We start from the raw sequence: 20,564 nt of genomic DNA, 5'->3' as shown, positions 1-20,564 counted from the left end.
CAGAAGCCATCCTCAAAGCCTTCCTCTGTTAAAAAAAAAAAAAGGAAAAAAAAAAGAAGGAAAACAAAACAAAACAGCTTCCAGTTATTAGTACAGCACTGTTGCATGTACTGCCCAAGGACTGAAGTGGGCTCCAAACACACTGCTTTCCAGCCTCTCGGACTGCACTGCTTACAGTTCAGTCGGTGTCTCCATTAAAAGACCCCTGTTTTCCAAAGGTTGCTAATTATACTGTTACCCTCTCACCCTGCCAAAATCCCTACTTTGAGATGAAAACCTTCTGCAATGCATGGTCTCAACAGAGAAGTGTTTCAGGAGAAAAAAAAAGTCCAAATTGTTGTTCCATTAATATAAAGTTATTCAAAGATACAGTTAAGACACTTTTATAGAAGACGTGGCATACAGCAATGTAAAAGATGTGTTTAAAAATAACCTTTGGCAAATACTTAGCCCACACCATGGTAAAATTGATTTGAGTACTTAAAAAAAAAAAAAAAGAAAGGAAAGAAAAAGCTCTCAAAAGCCTCAACAGCATGTGCAAAACATTTAAAAGTGGCAACTGCATAGTGCAGTATTTGCTCTGAGTGTACGCTGTAAGCATCATTTACACAAATCTGAACCAGAGCACATAACGAACACACATCCTCTCGGGCAGTGACTGTGTGCACATGTACGTTCAGAAGACAAGAGCTATTCCAGTCTCAGTTAAACAACGCATACAGAAAACAAGTCTTCAGCTGTAGAAGTATGCTTTTTAATCAGATGCCTGGAATAGCTCCACAAAGTCTTCACCAACATTCTTTGGAAGGGAAGGGTAAACAAAAATCAATTCTAGTCAGTTCTACTGTTTTCTATAGAATAATTTATACGAAGCTGACATCTCGCTATCTGAAAAGGGAAATACATTAGCTTACACATCCAAGCAGAAACATTGGGCCCTGCCCAGTTTTCTTACCTTACAGGTCACTTTTTAATTTTTTTTTAAAAGTATGCTTATGGTCAGAAAAGCTGCATCCTCCAAACAGAATCAACGTTCTGCAGTGAACATATTCTCCCTTAATTTTGTTTGCTCTTTGTACAAAAGCAAGAATAACATTCCTCAGTTCAAAATCTGCTAGACACCCAAAACCAACGCTTAGCCTTTCTGCTTTAGGCGGTACCAAGACAGGTAGCAGGTCTGATAATGACACTCAACACAAAGTAGAAATATGGCAGCACCGCCATTCCTGTGGCTTTGTAGTTCCTATATTACATCCTTATGACTAAAAGCAGGCTACAGAGAAAAGATTTGGTTCTATTTTCAGAAATATTTCTGTCCAGAACCAGCTTTATAAAGGGGTCCTACAGAGTCAATGCTATTCGCTCAAACTACGTGGAATGCCATGTTCACAGATGTCAATCCAAGAAAGTCTATTGCAGTAATAGCCCTGAAGAATTGTGTAAAACAACTGTCACTGCATTTCACCCTTTAATCTTCACCTGACAGCCTCAGATTTCAGGAGATCAACTCCAGCATGTCACATATTAACCACCACTCATCTAGATGGCAATAGCCAAAGGCTTCCACATTAAGCAGATTTCCTAACGCTGTTCAGACTAAACAGCAGCCATTGCCAATTACTGTTTAATTAAATTCAAATCAAACCATAAAAATTCCTGTTTAGGCACGACATACTATACCTCATTAAAGCACCCCAAATAGCTTCTAAGCAACACGATTACAATTTTCATGTACTTTCAACTTAGCTGCTGAGTGTAAGATCCCGTGGTGCTCGGGCTGCCTGTCTGCAATACCATGCTCCGTCATTTTTAAGTCAAAATAAACTCTCCATACCTAGGACCCGAGAGGCCAGACGGTATGTAATATTTCTTACACAGGAGAACTAAGGAACAAAACAGAACAAAATTGTTATGGACACCCAAAACTCAAACATCAAGTTTTAAAATACCTGTCAACTTTGACAATGTTCCTTAACTACTGATGTAGTTTATTTCATAGCTGACAATACCAAGATAGCCTCTTGATACAACACTGAGATGTGTCTTGTAAACAAATATGCATTAAAAATGGAAGAGGTTAAATTGTATAGTAAAAGTTGAGTACATACAAAAAACGCTATAAAACAGTAGCAAAAAGTAACTAAAAGATAAATGAATAAACCATGGGTAGCCAACAGATTGTCAGCACTGTAGGTTCCAAACTCAGCAATAGAATAATGCTACCGAAGTGGACCAGAACTCTGCTTGTGCTCACCTGAGAAACTGCATCGATGCGCTAGGCTAGCTCTTTTATCCGGTCTTGACCTGCAAAAGCTCTCGCATGGAAGTTGAAGTCATGAGAGAATCTGACATTAAACAGGTCGGCGTGTTGAAAAGCTTGTGAAGGAAGATATGCACATGAGCAGCCTTCACTGCGGTTAAAATGAACACTATGAAAACCAAGAAGAATCTGTTTGTTGGATATCTGAGGTTTGAAAATATATTAGAGGGAGAAACTATCCCAAACAAACTGCTGAATAGCCAAAGCTTTCCATATTTTAATTCCCACTCCGTTACACCAAAGATGCACGGATACTGAAGTCTTAGGACACTCTAAGTGAATACAACGAATTCTCCAATCTGAGGAATTTCATCACCTCCTGACCTATTGCAAAATGCAATTTGAATGTGCCGAAGACAGTGCATAGGAATTACATTCAGCTGTCACTGCTGAAGACCAATTTCTGAAACAAGGTTCTAGACTTAAGCTGCTAACAAAAAAACCTTTCTTCCATCACCCTCATATACTAGGATCACATTCTCTGAAAATGGGTAAGACAGAACAGGGACGGTTCTCTGAACGTAGGCTGTTATTAACACGTTTCTGCTTTCCACGGATTGTCTCTGCTTGCAGCACACGTTGCTAGTGGCATCCTGACGGTTCAGGATCTCAAAAAAAAAACAGACGTAGCACAGACAGCACCAGCAGCGCAAGCTTTGCAACTCTGCAGTACTATTATACAGCAGCAATAACATTTAAAAGAGATTTCCAGAAGCGAGACAGATGTTCAGCTTCCATGCTCATCCAGTCTAATTCTACCACCATCTATGAATTAACCAATGCAAATACTACCAAGCATTTGACAATACCACAGTTACTTCAGCAACATGAATTGTAACGTAATAAAATGTTTCTGTAATGCTGCACTATTTTTAAAACCAACACGGTACTATACCCATACTACAGACTGCTAACATGATAATTAAAAGAGAGCCTATATTAACCCCCACCTTCCCTACACTAAAACCAAGTTGCAAACTGCTCCTGCAGCGAGCCAGCAGAGTACCAGCAGTTCACACAACCAAGCTCCCAGGATGTCACAGCGACACCGTGCTGTCAGGAATGTGATCCAAAAAAGCTGGCAGTTATACACTTATTAGTAAATGTCCGTTTAATGAGGCAGCATATATACAAGACACTACTATTTTAAGTGACCTGAAAGTTACAGTGGGGAAAACAGGAGTGAACTTCTCTCCCACCTCACCTTGCCTAGTCTTGCTTTTCCAACTGCCTCCTGAGATTATAATCCTATGTGGGACCTTTATTTTCCAAGGCAGGTGCCCAAGCAAAAGCAGTCACCTTCTCAAGTCATCCGTCAGGAAGCTGGACATCACCAGATCGAAGCCAACACATTCAGACTGTGTTTCACTCTCTGAAGAAGGTATTCCTGAAGGTGAACACGTATTTCAGCCACCAGCTGTGGCAGTGCAAGCTTATGCAGCTACTTGGAGAAGAGCATGAAACCAGGCCAAGCAAAACTGAAAAGCTACATTAGCATTTGGTTCTCTTGCATACCTATGCTGAAAGTGATACAGTTTACAAAAAAATAAGTGCACGTGTGCACATACACAACTTTTAAACAAAAACTTGGCTTTTCTCCATAGGGGACAAGGAAAGGGAAGCAATTAAATTGCAAGTCTTTAGTGCTCATTAGTTATTTTTAAACTCTAATCCTAGTCTGCAATGTTGCTTTCAAATCCACACACACAGTGGGCATAAAATTGGCCAACCTAAAACAACCATTAAAAGTGCTGCTATTTATATATAGCTATATATATTTTCTAGAGCAAACTTATAAGCTATCATGCAAACCAGAAAATTCCACATGCCTGCTCTTAACTATGATCTGCAGGTTTCTTTCTGCATTTAAAAAAAAAAGTCAATATTGCACATTGTCATTTTAAGAGCCACTGGCACAGGAACTTTATCCTGCATCTGCTGATGTGTAAAACGCGAAGCAGTGTCGTGCCTCTGACGTGACGGCCAGGAAGACAGTTCGCTACGTGAGCTCGCGCCCTGCTATCTGCACCCCAAGATAGGCACACTCTTTTCTCCCACCAGGCAGAGGACTTTCTGGATGAACAATGCCCAAAAAGCAACTCCATTACACCCACCCATGGCTAGGGTGCCCTACCGGGAACATACTAAGTGGTTTACATATTTCAATGCTAGAATATACAGAGAGAAAATCACTGCAGTAAATTAAGTCTTGGGTATTGTCATACGTATGCTTTAAAGTGAATTCAGAGTCCACAAAACTGGCAAAAGGAAAACTCTGGGAAGGCAGAGCTCACCATTCACCCACCAGACAGGTGCACTAGAGCAGGAAGCACACTGCCAGCTCCTCTTGCTGTAAAGGTACAATCTTTCTCTGCTCATCAAAACCTCAAAGACGGGCAGTGAGGATACCGAAGGAAAGAGACGGTCTCCATCTGTTTTCTAGTGGGTATTTTTATCCTTATGTCACCAACTCACCACACGTATGTGGGTAGCAAACCGAAGTTGCTGCCTGACAGCAGAGACCCAAAGTGGAAGGGCACAGAGCTCGGTGCCAGCAGACCAAGACATCCAACCTCTGAGGGGCCGTGCGAGGAGAGTCCCTCCTGTCTCATTCCTCAGTTCTCTTAAAAGGCCTCCTGAGGTTTAAAAATCTAATTACAAATTTCATTTCGTCAGTGTTTCAAATGGCTCTGGAAACTGATCCTGTATTCATCCACACACACGGCCACCAAGGAAAGAAAAGCAAGCGCAAATTTACAGTAAGGTTGATACGCCACGGTACCTCTCTCAACTAGCCATACGCACTAAGCCTAACGTTTTTGGGGTCTGAGTGCTTCCTCATATAAAAAAAGCAATAGATGTAAAGCAAAACTCGAGATAAGAGCTGGGAGAAGAGGAGCTTCTCCACTTCACCTGTGGGAAAAGAGCAGTAACGTTAACGCTCAGACGTTAGCGTTCTCACCCACAGCTTGGGTCTGATAATCGCGCATCAGGCAGCAACCTCACGTAACAGATACACCCTCAAACCTCACGTAAATCCATCACGCTGCTGATCTAGCAGTGAGATTACAGGCTTTAGAACAGGTCTCTGGCACAAGAAATGTTTGGACTTCAGCATTCAAACTTTCTGAGAACTGAAAGGAACTAATCCCACCATTCGTTTGTCCCCAGGCCTTGCCTCCTCACCGAAGGGAGGGCCAGGAAGCATCCAGAAGGCAGCCAGGCCACTTCCCCGAGAGGCTGGACTGTCTTTGTACAATGCCATTCAAAAATTGTTCGTATCTGAGTAACGCAATCATCGAGTATTCCTTGAAAATTTCTCCCTGCAAAGAGACAAGACGTTTGTACAGCAGATAAGACGCGGGCTGTTTTGTCGCTGCAGAAGTTATCAGGCCCCAAGGCAAAGCCGAGTGCACACACACCCCTTTCCCAAGCATTTCCTGGAATGCCAGCTTCGATCGCAATTAGATTTCTTCTTGCCAAGCACAGGAAGCAGAAGAACAGAGGTTTTCCAAGAGTCGCAGAGAAAAGACTTCTCTGATACCATTTACTGCAATCAGTGCAGACACAGTTACTGCAACACCAACTGAAACTCCCTTTAACCATAGTGAAGTCTTCCAAACCAAGGAGGGAAGAGAAGAGACCGGAGCTTCAGCTCCTATTAAGGCGTTTGCATATACATTCCCAATCTGGGTCTTCAAAAAACAGGAATTTTGCAAAAAAGGCATTTTATCTGGGAATGGCAAAAACTATGACTTGATAATCTCTGTGGAATTATAAATTGCTCGTTTAAAAAACATGGTTAAATATAAGTGTCATAATCTTTCCCTTGCTTGCCAATATGTCCTTTCCATGAGTTCATGTGCTATGTCTTCTGCAGATCAGGGGAAAATGGGCCAGGGGTAGAGGGTCCATCCAGTCCAGACAGAGTAAATGGGCCATGACTGTTCAGCACTGATGGAAACTAAGAGACAAAACAAAAATGAGTAAGGAAGAGGCTATTTTAACTTACTGTTCCTCTCATATCTGTGCATATAGAAGCTCCCCCAGAAATAAACTAACAAACTAACAAAAACTCGCAAATAATCTTCTTGTCTTCCCCAAGTAATTGACTTTTAAAATGCTACTGCATCACAGATAGCTGGATTTGTGCAACTGCAACCAGCGTCACCAGACAGACCCAGTCTGCAGCCTCTGCGCTGAGCACTGCCTATCTCCTAAACTAATAAGGTCACAAGACAGGGACTTTATAGAGGTTGTTGAGAAACCACGTTCTACATTGTTCCTCAATTAATTACCAGCTATTTATAGAGGAAAAGGTCCAACGCGTTTTCAGACCTAGCTGTTTATTGCCTATCCTGACAGTACACATAAGGTACTTCCTTCATCTCCATGGCGATGACAGATATAAACCCAAAAGACAAGCAGTTAAATTTCACCCTCTGCCTAAGCAGACTCAGGCAACAGATAGAGGTACGCCAATTCCTAAGTGGAACGTAGAGGAAAATCAAAGGTAATTACAGCTAAAGACTTTATTTTCTTAATTTAGATGGCTTTTTTCTTTTTTAATCTTATATGAATAAAAATATTTACTGAAAACAATGAAGCGGAGAATTTCTTAACCATAAAAGATAGAATAATACAGAGCATACACAAAATGTGCTACATACTGCCACAGAGATCACACACAGAGCCTCCCTTCTTACTAGTGCTGAGGTTTAATTAATGTCCTTCAAAGGAAGAGGCTGTTAAACTATTAAAAGAACCACGAGAGAATAGCAAAATTCCACTTCCAGGAAACTCTTAACCCGTGAAGTTATAAGGAGGCAAGTTTTACAGGAACGGCAGACTTAAAAAACATAATTTAACTACAGCAGATTGCTATTAATTTAGAACATTTCTGAAACAACAACATTTACAATATACTTAAACAAAACAGGGTAAACATCCACTAAGATTAAACTTGCTCTCAAAAGCTAACATGGGAATAGAAAACAAAGATGTCTATTTTGTTTCCACTGGGTACAAAATGATTCCTTGAATTCAAGGAAACTGTCAAGCGACTTTTTAGTACTTTAAACTTGGAATAACTAAGCAACCGAAGTATGAACTATTCCCTGAAATGCTTACTTGCCTTATTAAGCAGCAAGTATTACTGCCTAAACTTGCCATTGGATTTCTAGAGTAACAGATCCCAGCAGGTCTTCTGAAGAAGGGGGCATTGGTTAAGTGTAGGTCAAACAGAGAGATTGGCTGAACTTACCTGAAAGAGTGTGTTAGCACCTTGCAACCTTGCAGGACTGAGAGGAGCAACCGGGCTTAGGGTACTCCAGAAATGAATACTGGAGAGCAAAGGACTTGGGGTCAGCAAGATGGGAGTCTGCAAAACACATGGAGACAAGTCAGTCGTTTGAAACCTGCACTGAGTAATAGATAGCACATGGAAAGCTCGCCACAATAATGAGCTCCTACAGCTGCAGAGGGCTGGATCCAAATTTCAGAAACTCCCCTTCTCTCCTTCCGCTTCCTCCCACCTTCTCCTCCTCCTCCCTTCAAGCCCCACAACAGCAGCAGTCATCGGCTCTCCCTCCCCTTTCTCAGCAATTGGCCTTCTTCTCCCAGCAGCTGCCAAATCCCGCGCACAGCAAATTGGCCTCTCCTGCAATTCAGTACACAGCACCTGCAATGACTTGGGAAAACTCAGCCTGTGAATTTAATGTGAGTAGGCAGTGGGCATACACATGGTCTGGGTGACACTGGTGATGTAAGCCACAACAAAAGAAATTCACATCCAGCTTCTGAGTGCTCTGGATGTTCCAGGTTCACCAGCCAAACACTTCGAGGGGCGCCAGAAGAGCAGCTACACTTGATTTTTCCCCGCCGGCCTTCAGCCGGTTCAGTTTTCTATCAGCGGTTTCCCTGCAGTTTCACTCCAATTTATTACAGGAAGGAGGTTAAATATATACAGAACAATATAACAACATAGTTGGATTCGGTTCTCTTCCAAATCTTCCAGGAGGAATGAAAGCTTTCCTTTCCCACACAGCAGTAACAACCAAATTCTGCAGCCATTCTTATCACCGTTAACTCACATTACTCTGGTCTGAAGTAAAAGGCTACTGAATCAAGTGAAAGAACTCGGCAAACAAACGCCTCAGTGGTTAGCTATTTTTACGCATTTTCAGAAACAGCCTGAAGGGCAGGATTTAGGGTTTTTGAAATAATTCAGTGTCACTTTGGGAAGATTTACAAAGGATCCTACTGGTGCTGGGCTTTGCCTTCCCCATGCTAACACCGTACAGATGCGTATAGCTGACTTGCCACTTGGACACACTTTGGGGTGGGAGCTAATGAAGATTATGAATAAAATTTCTGTTTTATAAGAAAACGGAAGTAATGTCATGGGTTTCAGAGCTCCCAAATACCATCTACTGGCTTTTAACTTTCCATTTGCCCTCCCTTACTGTTTAAAAATATAACCACTACTCTTTAAACAAAAAAAAAAAGGGAAAAAAAAGAGGTGGCGGGGGTAATTCGGTTACCTGAGAGAAAAGTGCTGGAGTAAGAGAAGCGGTGGGGAGAGAAGGGCTCAGTATTCCCAACGGACTTGGATCACTGCCTGTAATGACAAGAGTAGGAGCCAACTCCAGCCCTTTGGGTTTTTTAGATCTGGAGAGATGATTGGCAAATTCCTTCTCCAGCACGGATGAATCCTGCTCTTTGGGCTCTGGGGATTGATGCTGAAGGCTCTGAGCCTGCTCCAGCTGCTGCGAAGCCACCGACTCTATGTCCGTGTCAATGTCCAGGTCAGGATTAGAACTCAGGGGGGGCGAAGGGGGAGTGGAAGGAACTTGCAGAGTGGGAGAAACCGAGGATACAGGCGGAGTTGGGGTGAAGCTGGTGGTTAAGTTTGGCAAAGGTGCTGGAGCTTCAGGGACAGTTAACTTGGGTAGAACGAGAGTCTCCAAGGTCTGGAGAGTTTCTTCTGATCCCATGGAGAGAGAGGATGCAGCCGAAGGGGCAGAAGCGGTGGAAGTGGCAGAGACCGTTGAAGTGGTAGCGACCAGGGGGACAGAGGACGGCTTTTTGGAGGGCATGGTTACAAACTTGATGACAGACGGTGTTGGATCCTGAGCGGGTTTCTTCTCTGTCAGTTTCTCGGCTGGATTCTCAATCTTGATGGACCTGAAGAGTTTTACACTGGAAGAGTTCAGGGAGTTCAGCGTAAAAGAGGAGTACAAGCCTGAGTGGATATAGTCATTGCGGCTGGAGGATTTAGCACATGACTGAGACTTCTCCTTCCCACAGTTTTCCACATCCTTTGCAGCACTGCTAACTTCCGCAAAACCAGTCATTTCAGGGTCTCCTTCTATACGGCCCACGACAAGTGGATCCATATTTAAAATCTCCGGATAAGAAACAAACTTGTATACAAACTTCTTACCATTCACTTTTTTAATGATATTCTGTGGGTAAGAAGATATATATTTTTAGCCCTTCAGATTAATTATCTTGCTACAAACATTGCCTAAAATAGACTGAGGAATTAAATAGTTGGTAGTCTTTCACTGAAAATTGTTTCTATTTATTTTAAAATACACACTGCGTTCTTGCAATTTAGTTATCCCACCAAAGCATCGTTTCCAGAGCTCACAGACAGAACACTAGAGCAGGTGAACTTACCCCGACCTTAAATGTACTAACAGCAGCCTTAAAACTGCAGAACAATTCAGTTTACAATATTTTCAAAGATCAGCTAGGAAACAAAAGATACCCGTTACCCCCACAAGAGTTAAGATCATTGGTATGTGTACAGTAAGTGCAATCTATCAAATCATATCACCCTTATTCTTAATAAGATGATAATGAAAGAAAGAAGCTGAACTGGTCAGCAGAACGTAGGCTTATCAGCTTTTTCAATAGGCAAAGTAGCATTCATCAAACTTGGTTTGTTCCTAACTGCAATGCCACAAACAATTTCGGCCAAAGAATATTGTTATTTATTGAACAATTGTTATTACTTAGACCTCTTGGTATAAAGGCAGAGGTAAGGAAACCGTGCTACTCAATAACAAATGACAAGCAACAAACCATACCCTACAAACTGACAGGTTCCTCAGGAACTGTTTTTGTGTTTCAATCCCGTACACCCACACAGCAACAGTCGTGGGATAAATGGCTTATCGGAAGGTTACTGAAATGAAGATCACAATCCCACACTGCGGTTCTAGTTCAGCTTTTTGACACTACACGTGCACTAATGAAAGGCTACTGCAAGTTCTTAGAAGACATTAGCTAAATAAGAGAAGCACCTTACTCTACTGGAATAAACTCAATATCCTTCTTAGGGGTGCATTTCTGAATACAAGGAGGAAAAGAAAAAGACTGGGCTGCCACACAGGAAATCCTTATTTTGATAGCTCCTTCGTAGAGACAATAACAGAAAAGGTCTCAAGGTGGTGCAATATTCACCATCTGGACCATCATTATCATTCTGTTGCTTAAATTGGAGTGTTGAAGATTTTAACACTTGCAAGGACACATATGTTTGGAGAGGGGTTGCAAAGGAGAACATTATTCAAAGAAGGATTCATACTACCAACGACATAAATCAAAGACAATAACATTTTGCACAAATGTATCCAGAACCTCGTAACATAACCACTGGGAGGAACCAGGTATGAGGATAAACAAAAGGCAAAAAAAGCAAGTCTAAACATAAACTAGTGCACCTCACTTAAGTCTGGGAGACAGAAGTGACACCTATCCCCTTGAAGAGAATGAAAAAGGAAACAAAGCTCATTAGGTGGGTAAGATGGATAAGGATTTCAGGTGGACTTATGGACTTTGTTACCTTCACATAATAGTATCTGAGAGCACGGCTGAGTTTATCATAGTTCATGCTGGGCTTGTTCTTGCGGATTCCCCAGAGTCTGGCCACCTCCTCTGCCTGCAGCAGTTTGAACTCCCCGTCGTTGGAGGTCCAAGAGATGATATTCTTGTTCTGAGGCTCTTGCAGGAGTTGGAGGAGGAACTGCCACAGGGTGATAGCACTGTCCATAGCAGTAAGCTGAAATTCAGAAAGGCAGATAAGAGGCAACAGATTAGGACCGGTGCGTTTTCTGCATCTCCCTAGAAGGGGGTACGGGTGCAGAGATGTTATTTCCAAAGGCAGCAAGAGTAAAAATTATTAGTCACCAGTCGTGAAAGATGTTCCCTGCAGAACAGAGAGGCTGAGAGCCAACTGCTATCGTCTCCTCCCACATGTCAGTCCTTTTCACATGGGTTATATTTAGCCTCATTTAACTAAATCAGGTCACTTTGGGTAAGTTGCAATGAGTCATTATCCAAAAAAAAAACCACCAAAAAACCCACAGTTTCTAAGTTGTTCCATGTTCACCCATCCTGACTTGTACTGCTTTATTTAAAAAAAAAAAAAAAAGCTCAGGTGCACTCAGGTAAAATCAAACACCCACACTCACCTCCTCCGTTTCTTACCTGCACCCACCTCCAGCCTCCATGTCCTTAACAAGGCGGAGAGCGGATCAAGCAACTGCTTAAGCTACCTGGGAATGCCGCTGTGCAGAACAATTCAGTTTTTCTTCATTCATATTGCTGCTGTCCCTCCCAATCGACCCCCGGTCTCCTCTCAAACCTCCTTCTTTTCCCAAACGTCCTCCCCGTGTTTTACAAGAAAGTAAGCTAAAAAAAGTAAATTAAATGGTTTCTGATGCTGCCTTGGCTTTTCTCTTGATTCCTCTCGTGTCTTACCTACATGAGTCTTTGAGGCTGAGACTTTCTAGCACTAGTGCCTGCCAGTCGCTTCACCCACTGCCAGCACGGTTTTCCCACACTGGAGCTGTGGCTGGATAAAGTCATCGGGGGCAGACGAGGCGGCAGAGATGCCATCTTTCCCTGACCATATCTGACCGCGCGGAACAGCACTTCCGCAGACGTTTTGGAGCAGAACACAAATAATCCTGTCTGCACAGAGGAAGCATTAGGATAAGCTACGCTGCGAATTAACAGATCAAATTATATTAATGCAGTATCCCACATGGATTCCCTTATTCCAGAACCGATTCTTTCTCGCAGAATCGCAGAGCGGTGGAGGTTGGAGGGACCCCTGCGGATCAGCTGCCCCAACCTCCCCGCTCAGGAAGGGTCTCCGACAGCCCCGTACCCAGGATCGTGTACTTGTGAATATCCCCAAGGGAAACTCCCCAGGCTCTCCGGGCAGCCCGTGCCAGCCCTCCCCACCCTCCCAGCGAGGAAGCTGTTCCTCACATAGGTGGCTTCAACTTCTTCCACTGCAATAACAAGAAACCCGGCCACTGTGCAACAAGAGCCTTCACGGTGAATTACAGTGACGGTGTTTTGATATGTTTAACTGCTGGATTCCCCCCCAAACAAGTTCTCAGTAAAAAACCTATAGAGCACGGGGTTTCTCCGGGGGGAGTCTGCAGCCCCAGCGACCAGACACCAGGCTCAGCACCAGCATCGCGCCCAGCCCCTGCAAGCAGGACCCACGCCCGCGCTGCCTGAGGTCCAGGCATCCGCAGGGCTAGGTTTAAGATCCAGGCGGCACTGCCAGCCAGTTCATCTGTTACCAAGGGCTTTTATTCCAACCTCCTTACTGCCCAGCACTCACCCAGCCCTATATAAGGAAGAGAACCGGCTTCGTGTCAGAGCCTCCCGACTCACTCAGCCCTGTAAAAGGATTACTGCTGACAGCTCACACAGGACTGTGCATTCTTATTTAAATAAGGTGCCCTAGGGCAGGTGTTTTTTTGGGCAGAGCCCATCTCGTTGAGCCTATTTTTAAGACTACCTGCCTAATGCCACGCTTACGTGACTCCAGAGGGATGTTACATTGATCAAGCCAGCTAAATTGCTGCAATTACACGCAACAATCTCAAAATGAAGGACACCCACACCACCTTGTTATGCTGGCCTAAGGTGCTTTCCTCGTTAATTACCGCACGCATACAACTCCACGCTTGCCCAAATTAATTGCTGAGTACTCTAAGAAAACATCAGCTGCTGAGCCCAGTGCTTTGAGACTTCCCACAGCACACTGGGGAGCCGAAAGGCCCAGACCTCTGGGGCAGGGAACCGAATTCAATCCTTTCCAGCACTTTGACTTACGTTCACACTCACCAGGAACCTTTAATCTCGTTTAATATCTGCCCGCCGGCACGGCCAGGGACACGCGTGCCGCGGAGCACCACGAGCGGAGCCTCATCGCGCCGTCAGGATGATGCACACGCACGGCTGTTGTGCAGACATAAGGACTTGATCCCACCATTCTGCAGAGCTGTCAATACCCGCGCTAAGTGCTAACAGCGAAAGAGCAGGAAAATGAAGTTAAGTGATTATTCCCACGCTACATTTATCCGCAGCAGCTCCAAAGCCCGTAACAGCACTGCACCAACTAACGCTGCCTGATGCAACGGGAGGTGATCACACAGAAATTAGATTAGCAGCAGAATTTCAGAGTGGCAGAGGCTTTTCTTTGCCTAAAAACCTGTGCAGATTTCATCCCCCAATTTCAACGCCATAATCTCACCGGTGTGCTTCCCCTCAGGAAGAAGTACTTCGCTGTTATCATCTCAAAGCTCACCACCTGCAGTCAAATGATTGCTAGGCGAAGGCTGGTTTGAGATCGGGATACACGGTGCTGACCAAACTGTATGTGCACAGCACCAAGTTCAGCAACACAGCCTATGCCCGGAGCGACTGAAATGATATTAGATAAAGGATTCCAAAAAAGCACCTTTCACGGTGATGTGCTACGCTGTTCTAAGGACCACTGACCAAAATAATAACATGGATGCTCTGCGCAGAGCTCACGGTGCCTGGGTCCCAAGCGTTGCAGTTTTCTGGCTGGAAGAATCCTTCCCCAGGCAGAGGCGCAGTTACCGACTGTACCGGCGTGGTAATCAGCTGAGTTTCTAGCAACGTTTCTGGCATTTACAGGCTTCAGTGTTGTCGTGATCCCTCCCATCACTTATAGGATATGCTGCACATGGCCACCAGCCTCCGCTTTATCAAGTCTCCGTCAGACACGTTCCCAACAAGGCGGGGCAGTTTTACTGACTCCCCAGCTGTCAGGGAACACAGGCAGAGAGCAGCGTGGTGCTGTTAACGGGCAGGTTGTATTGCAGATAGAAGAATGAACATCCCTCTTTATTAAATATTTATTGTGCACGTGTACGGGAAACAGAGGTACCTCAACGTCACTGGGAGTTTTTCCTGCAGACTATATCCAGCAAGGAGGGCCAGCAAATAACCCTCCCAGCTGGTTATATCAATGGGCTCGCTGGTAGGACTCGCCCCTTTAGAGTCCAGGAGTAAGCTGCAACTGGGAGAGGGTAATACATATACAGGAGACAACGCTGCAGGACGAATAAAGGCTCCTCTCATTTGACTTTATTAAACTTGCTTTCATACCGCCTAAGAATACATCAAAGAACTGTTGCTTCTTCAGGAAAAAAACAGGATTAGAAAAAAAAAAAAAACCATCACACAAAATGTAAAATTAAAACCAGTACAGCCGAGCTGAGCACCTCGCTTTGTTTGATTTACAAAAAACCAGGTACTGTGTTAAAAAGTTCTTCCTTCTTCAGCACCGGGGGCAGACGGCGGCTGTCTCCTTCCACGAGCCCTTACCTCGCAGCCCCGAGGCCTCCTGAGCGGTGCCAGCGCCCCGTCTGACCCCAGCTCTGCACATCTCCAGCTGCCGGGCGGCACTGGGCAGCCCAGCTTCTGTCCACACCCCGGCCCTTTTTAGGGCCACGTGCTCAAAACTGTCCCCCTCCTTCTGCCCCAAGAGGGGCAGGAATTTGGCGGATCCTCTTGTCCTTTTGCTTCAGCAAAACCCACTCCCCAGAAACGTTACGGGCTCGTTGATTACAGGAACTAAAAGGCATGTGGATGAGGACAGGGACCCACCATCCCACTCCTATCCACGCTAACAATGGCAAGGCGTCGCTTCTTGCATGATTTGTACGCAACGTTTCAGCTTCTTTCACATCTACGGCTCCTTTCATCAAAAGGCATCAATCTCGCAGCACAGCTCCCTGTCAGCATAAAAAGCCTCCTCGTTTGATTGCTTTTTCTTCGAGATGAATGCACCAATAATTACAAGCACACCACTGCAAACTGCCTCTTTGCTGAAGGTTATTTTCCTTCTGAGAGTCCACGGAGAAAGACAAAGGTCTCATTTGAAAAGACAATGAGGGAATTAGGCAGCGAAGCAACGGCGCTGTTTATGACAACAGCCTTCCCACTTCTGCACCAGTTGAGTACGAGGGAAAAATAGTTGCTAGAGGCAGAGGGCAGTTATACTTTGTAATGAGCATGCTAAAATAGAGCACTATGATTGTCTTGAGATCTTCTCTGCCGCCTACGGCTGACCCTCGCAGCACACCGAGTAGCTGACGGAGTTTGGCTGCAGTTTGCTGAGCGCGCACGCTGCAGACCTGAGCGTGCTCGGGTGGCTGCAGCCTCTCTGAGGTTGCTGCAGCTTTGTCTGAGCCCTGACTTCACACAGCTTCACGTTTACAACAGCGCCAGGACACGAGATAGGCATCTTCTCGAGCGACTTCTCACCCATCTCGCCACAACCCGCCTCGCACAATCCATGTGATTACAGAGCCTCCAGGCTCTGCCTCGCTGGGGGAAGGAGAGCGTGCGGTCACTGCGTGGCACGGCTTAGGAAGCGGCGTATGATTTTACCGCGGCCAGCAGCTGTACTTACCGCTGCGAAACAAACCGAGGGGTTCGGTGCCCTCAGCTCGGGGGGAGAGGGGCACCTGCTAAGCCCCGGTAGGCAGCAGCCAGCCGGGACAGGGCAGGCAGCAGGGGCGGCACCGGAGGGGCTCTGCCCCAGCCCCCCCTTCAACGCCTTCTGGCAGATTTCCTGTGCTTTGACTCAACACCGAGAGCAGCTCAGTAATCCCGCGCCTCGGTTTGTTCCCTTATCAGCATCTGCAGGCCGATGACTTTTCCAGATGGGCTGATTACAGCAGGCAGCTCGACAACCATGCCAGAATCCCCCCCCAGAAGCCACGGCTGGTGCAAAGGAGAGGGGAAGAAAAAGCGTCACAGTCCTTACGAGGGCAAAAATCCCTCCCAGGCACGTCAGGGGCACGCTTACAGCTGTCCAGGCATTTACACAGAAGTGACACCTCACAAGCTGACTGAGAGCAGCATAAAGCAGAAGACAGGGGGTGACGGTGCCACAGAGGATGCTGCTTGAAGGCTGCCAGAACCGAATCAGTACCACCAATGTGCACAGCACCCTGAAAGCACCAAAACTCACCAGAAGAGAACAAAACCGCTCCCCAGACACTTCTGTTTAATAAATAAATTCAAACAGCAACGATAATTTAGAGATGGTCTCGGGGTCCTCGTGCTTAATGGTGCAAATCAGCCGTGCAGCGGGCTGGCAGGTGAGCAAATTAAATCCTTACACAATTCCAGGAAGCCGGACTCGCTGTGCACACACCACAGGGGCACCCTGCTCACGCACAGCAAAGCTGAGCTGTTAGGGCTTCACTGTACACAACCCTCCCCATGTTTTTTTAATAGCTGAAGATGGCCATGGTGCGTGAACAGAAGGAATTTGTAGACAATAACCCCTGTTCTGTTGTGCAATATTCCTGCGGAGACGAGGCTTTAGATGCTTGTTCCAGGAAATAAAAAAAAAAAAAGGCAACAGTTTAGATTAAAGGAGGTTTTGGGAGGTCACGGGCCCAACCCCCGGTTCAAAACAGGGTTAACTTCAAAGGACCATCAGGCTGTTCACTGTCTCTGTCCAGCCAACAAAATAAGTAAGTACAAAGCTGCGCTATTCCCCCTATTCCTTTTATTTTACTAACGGGACGAGGAGCTGTAACATCACTAATGAACTACGCAATTAAGTGGTCATCAGCACGCAATCGAGCAACAATTTCATTAGCACAGCACTCCAAACACCCCTGTACCAACACCCCTCTCATAAAACATTCTCGAGCCCCTGGGAAGGTGAATCACCTGAATTACTCCTTTCAGTGTTTTACCGATTTTGACTCCTTTTAGGAGCCTGGTGCCCAACACGTGTGAAACCTACCGGCCAAAAATCTGCCTCACCGGGGTGCTAGGAGCGGGACGCAGCCCGCTTCTGGGACACACCGAGCACTGTACGGATACCTGAACTACTGCTGCCATTGCTGCTTGCTTTCTTAGCTTAATTCCCGAAGACAGGTGAATTACCGGTTAAAAGACTGCTGTAGGTGTAAAACCAAGTTACCATTTGCAAGGAATTAAATTAGAGATGCACATTTTCCCATCTGCAACATCAGCATTAAGGTTTCCAAACCCTGGTAGCTTTCCAAGAAGCACTCAAACTGCACCTTCTCTAACAAATGGCAAAATCGGGTAAAAATAAGAAAAAAAAAAATCCCAGATCCCAGTAAATTCTAGTCTTCCCCCTGGCCCTGGTATTCACGGCGCTGTTGCTTCCCAGGCGGTCAGGAAAATCAGCTCGTTCTGAACGAGAAGCTGTGGTTATCGAGGCAGGAAGCTCCTTGGAAGGAAACGCTGGAGGATGTCCTCGTGATAAGAGCTGCTCCACAGTTTTCATTGCCTAATCCCTCTCCAAGTCTGACAGTCATATTTACTTAAAACAAACGCTGCAATAAATTCTCTGTTCTTGGCTCGAAAAATCAAGCTGCAAGTTTATATGAAATTAAGGTATTAGCAAATATTTTGGGTTTTCGGAGCAGTTTGTTTCATCTTTTTAACTCCTGTCTGAGAAATAAGTACTTCTTGTCCCAAATTTGCATTTTCTAGTCTTCCCCACCTTTCGGTAGCAGGGCAACAGCCAGGAAAAAACAGAAAGAACGGCAAACTTCAAAGACACTCAATTTTTTATCTGGCACTTGGTTTGTTTCTAACGCTGGTGCGACTGCCTCTAATAAGCCATGAAGATATGTAATTGTATGAGAGCTCCTCTTTCGGTGGATTACACTTTGCTTCCTCCTCCTCTGCCACCACAGCGGCCGCAGGGAGCGTTTACCGGCAGCAGATGGATCTGGCTGCGGCGGGCACGGCACGGCACGGCAGCTGAACGTAAAAGCACCCGCGGCGAGGAACAAGAGGCCGGGTCCCCGCACCGTGCCGCGGAGCGAGCCCCGAGCAACAGGCTCAACGTTTCACGTCGATCCTAACCTCGTTACGAAAAGGAAGCCTCGTTTGAGCTGGAAAAGGTTTCCTTTAATAATGTTTATGATACACGCAGCCCGGTTGCCATGACGATGGAACAACTCCTCTCTGCAAACAGGCGCTAAGCCCCTAAAAATAAACAGGCCGGGCGAAATCACGGAGGCACAGCTCCGTCGGGAAGGCTGCGCCTGGTGCAGGGAGCGCGCTCGCTCTGCGTACGAGGAGGAGAAAACGAAGAGAGAGCACCGCTAATGCCTAAAGCCTGCACCCACCGCGCGCAGCCCGCCTACGAGGTGCCTGCTGCATCGCCCAGGAGCCGCTGCTCAAAAATAAGAACACCGGGGCCAGAACAACGCCGGGTTCCCCCTCCGTGAGGGGCACAGCAGGGGGATTGCTGGCAGCGGGCCTGGCGCTCAGGTGAGGTTGTGTAACAGGCAGGTGCGCGCCGAGCCGAGCCGAGCCGAGCCGCCTGCGTGCGTGCACCGGCGGCGCAGCAGCGCCCGTTTGCATACTTTCTCCACGGATTCCCCTATTGATGTGGGGAGGCATCCACCCATCCCGCAAAGAACACACAAGCGCTCCAAAAAAATAAATAAATAAATAAATAAATAAAATTACAGAAGGCAGGGAGAAAAAAAAAAAAAAAAAACACAAAACAAACAAACAAACAAAACCAACCGCCCGACCGAGCGTGCGATTCCTGCCTCCCGCTCCCCGCTCACCTCAGGAGAGGGGGCAAAGAAACAGGGCCGGGGGAAAAAGAGGGGACTGGGGGAACCTGGGGGACCCCCCCCCCCGTGCCCCACGGAACCGGCCGGGGCCGTTTCTCCGTTCCCCGGTTAACGGAGGCTGGAAGGGGCCGGGACAGCCCCCACGGCCTCTTCCGCTCCCCAAGGCCAAGCCCCCACGCGTGGGTGCCCCCCAGCGCCCCCCTCCCAACCCCAGGACCCCCCCAAACCCCCCAACCCCCCCCCCAACATCCCCTCAGAGAGGCCCGACGCGCCCCCCCCCCCGGTGCTGACCGAGCCCCCCCGGCCCCTCAGCAGCCCCCGGTGCCCGCAGCCAGCCCCGAGCCGTGCCCCCCCCGGTACCCCCAACCCCCCCGACCCCCCTCAGCCCCCCCAGAGCCCCCTCAGGGCCAACACCGGCCCCTCTAAGCCCCCCCCCCGGTCCCCTCAGCCCCCCCCAGCCCGTTCGCTCCCGGTCCCCGCTCACCGAGGAGGAGCCCCGCCGGTCCCCGGGCGTCGCGGTCCCCTGGCGGCGGGCAGGAGGTGGGAGCGGGCCCCCCCGCCGCCCTTCATGGCCGGGCCGGGCGCCGGGCCCCCATGGCGGGCGGCAGGAGGCGGCAGGAGGCGGCCGGGCGGCGCAGGGCAGCGGCGCGGAGGCGGCGGCGGCGGGGAGCGGCGGGCGCGTTACATGGCGGCACCGAGCCTCCGCGGCCGCCGTACGCCACGCTTCCGCCCACGGCCCCCTAGGGACGCGAGGGGCGGCCAATCCGCGAGCAGAGAATGGGAGCTGTTAGCCAATGGGACGGCGGTACCCGCCCACCCGCCCGCAAAGGCTTCTGGGGGGTGTAGTCCGCGGGGCGCGGAGCCCGCCCAGGCCGCTCGCAGCCATGTGCCCGCGGCCCGGCCCGGCCCGGCCCCGCCGCCGGTTCCGCGGGACACGGGGTGGGGACACGGGGGGAGCCGGGCGGGAGTGGGGGGAGAACGTGCTGGGGGCGAGGATCCTAACGGGAAAAGCCAGGAGGGAAAGGGAAAGCGGAGTGAGAAGTGAAAGCGAAGCGAAACAAGAAGGGAAAATGAAGAGAAGTGAAGCGGAGCAAGAAGGGAAAGTGAAGCGGAGCGAGGAGGGAAAGCGCAGCAGGAACCCAGGAGCAGCGGTGCCCAGGATTTAGGCTGCACGTTTCCGAGCCGGTAGCCGCAGCCAGAGCAGCAGGGCTGGGGGAGCCCGGCCGCCCGTCGCCCTCAGCACCACGCCGGGTTTTTGGGATTGGGACGGAGGAGTCAGTGGTTGTGTCACGGCGTTAAGGAGC

At 47.6% G+C, this 20,564-nt stretch overlaps 1 protein-coding gene across 1 annotated transcript; it reads right to left on the bottom strand.

Annotated features, from left to right (window-relative positions):
* Nucleotides 1-983: 983 nt before the first annotated feature.
* Nucleotides 984-19,969, bottom strand: ELK4 (ETS transcription factor ELK4). Its single transcript, XM_035561464.2, has 5 exons — nt 19,745-19,969; nt 11,175-11,390; nt 8,863-9,786; nt 7,584-7,700; nt 984-6,284 (listed from the first exon to the last, which is right to left on the bottom strand). Exons 2-5 carry the CDS (start codon nt 11,379-11,381, stop codon nt 6,186-6,188), a joined length of 1,347 nt encoding a protein of 448 aa, XP_035417357.1. The 5' UTR covers nt 11,382-11,390; nt 19,745-19,969; the 3' UTR covers nt 984-6,185.
* Nucleotides 19,970-20,564: the final 595 nt, after the last annotated feature.

This window comes from Cygnus atratus, chromosome 24, assembly GCF_013377495.2.
Source record: "Cygnus atratus isolate AKBS03 ecotype Queensland, Australia chromosome 24, CAtr_DNAZoo_HiC_assembly, whole genome shotgun sequence".
Lineage (NCBI taxonomy): Eukaryota > Metazoa > Chordata > Aves > Anseriformes > Anatidae > Cygnus > Cygnus atratus.
Note: the sequence above shows the minus strand (reverse complement) of the source record. Positions and strands in the feature narration are given on the sequence as shown.

Bases quoted from the DNA above. Each gene is read 5' to 3' on its own strand.
- ELK4 (XM_035561464.2), bottom strand. From the start codon at position 11,381: ATGGACAGTGCTATCACCCTGTGGCAGTTCCTCCTCCAACTCCTGCAA. The intron at 9,787-11,174 runs GTAACAAAGTCC...TCTTACCCACAG, and splicing joins TCAGATACTATTATGTGAAG to AATATCATTAAAAAAGTGAA. The intron at 6,285-7,583 runs GTAAGTTCAGCC...TTTGTCTCTTAG, and splicing joins GTGCTAACACACTCTTTCAG to TTTCCATCAGTGCTGAACAG.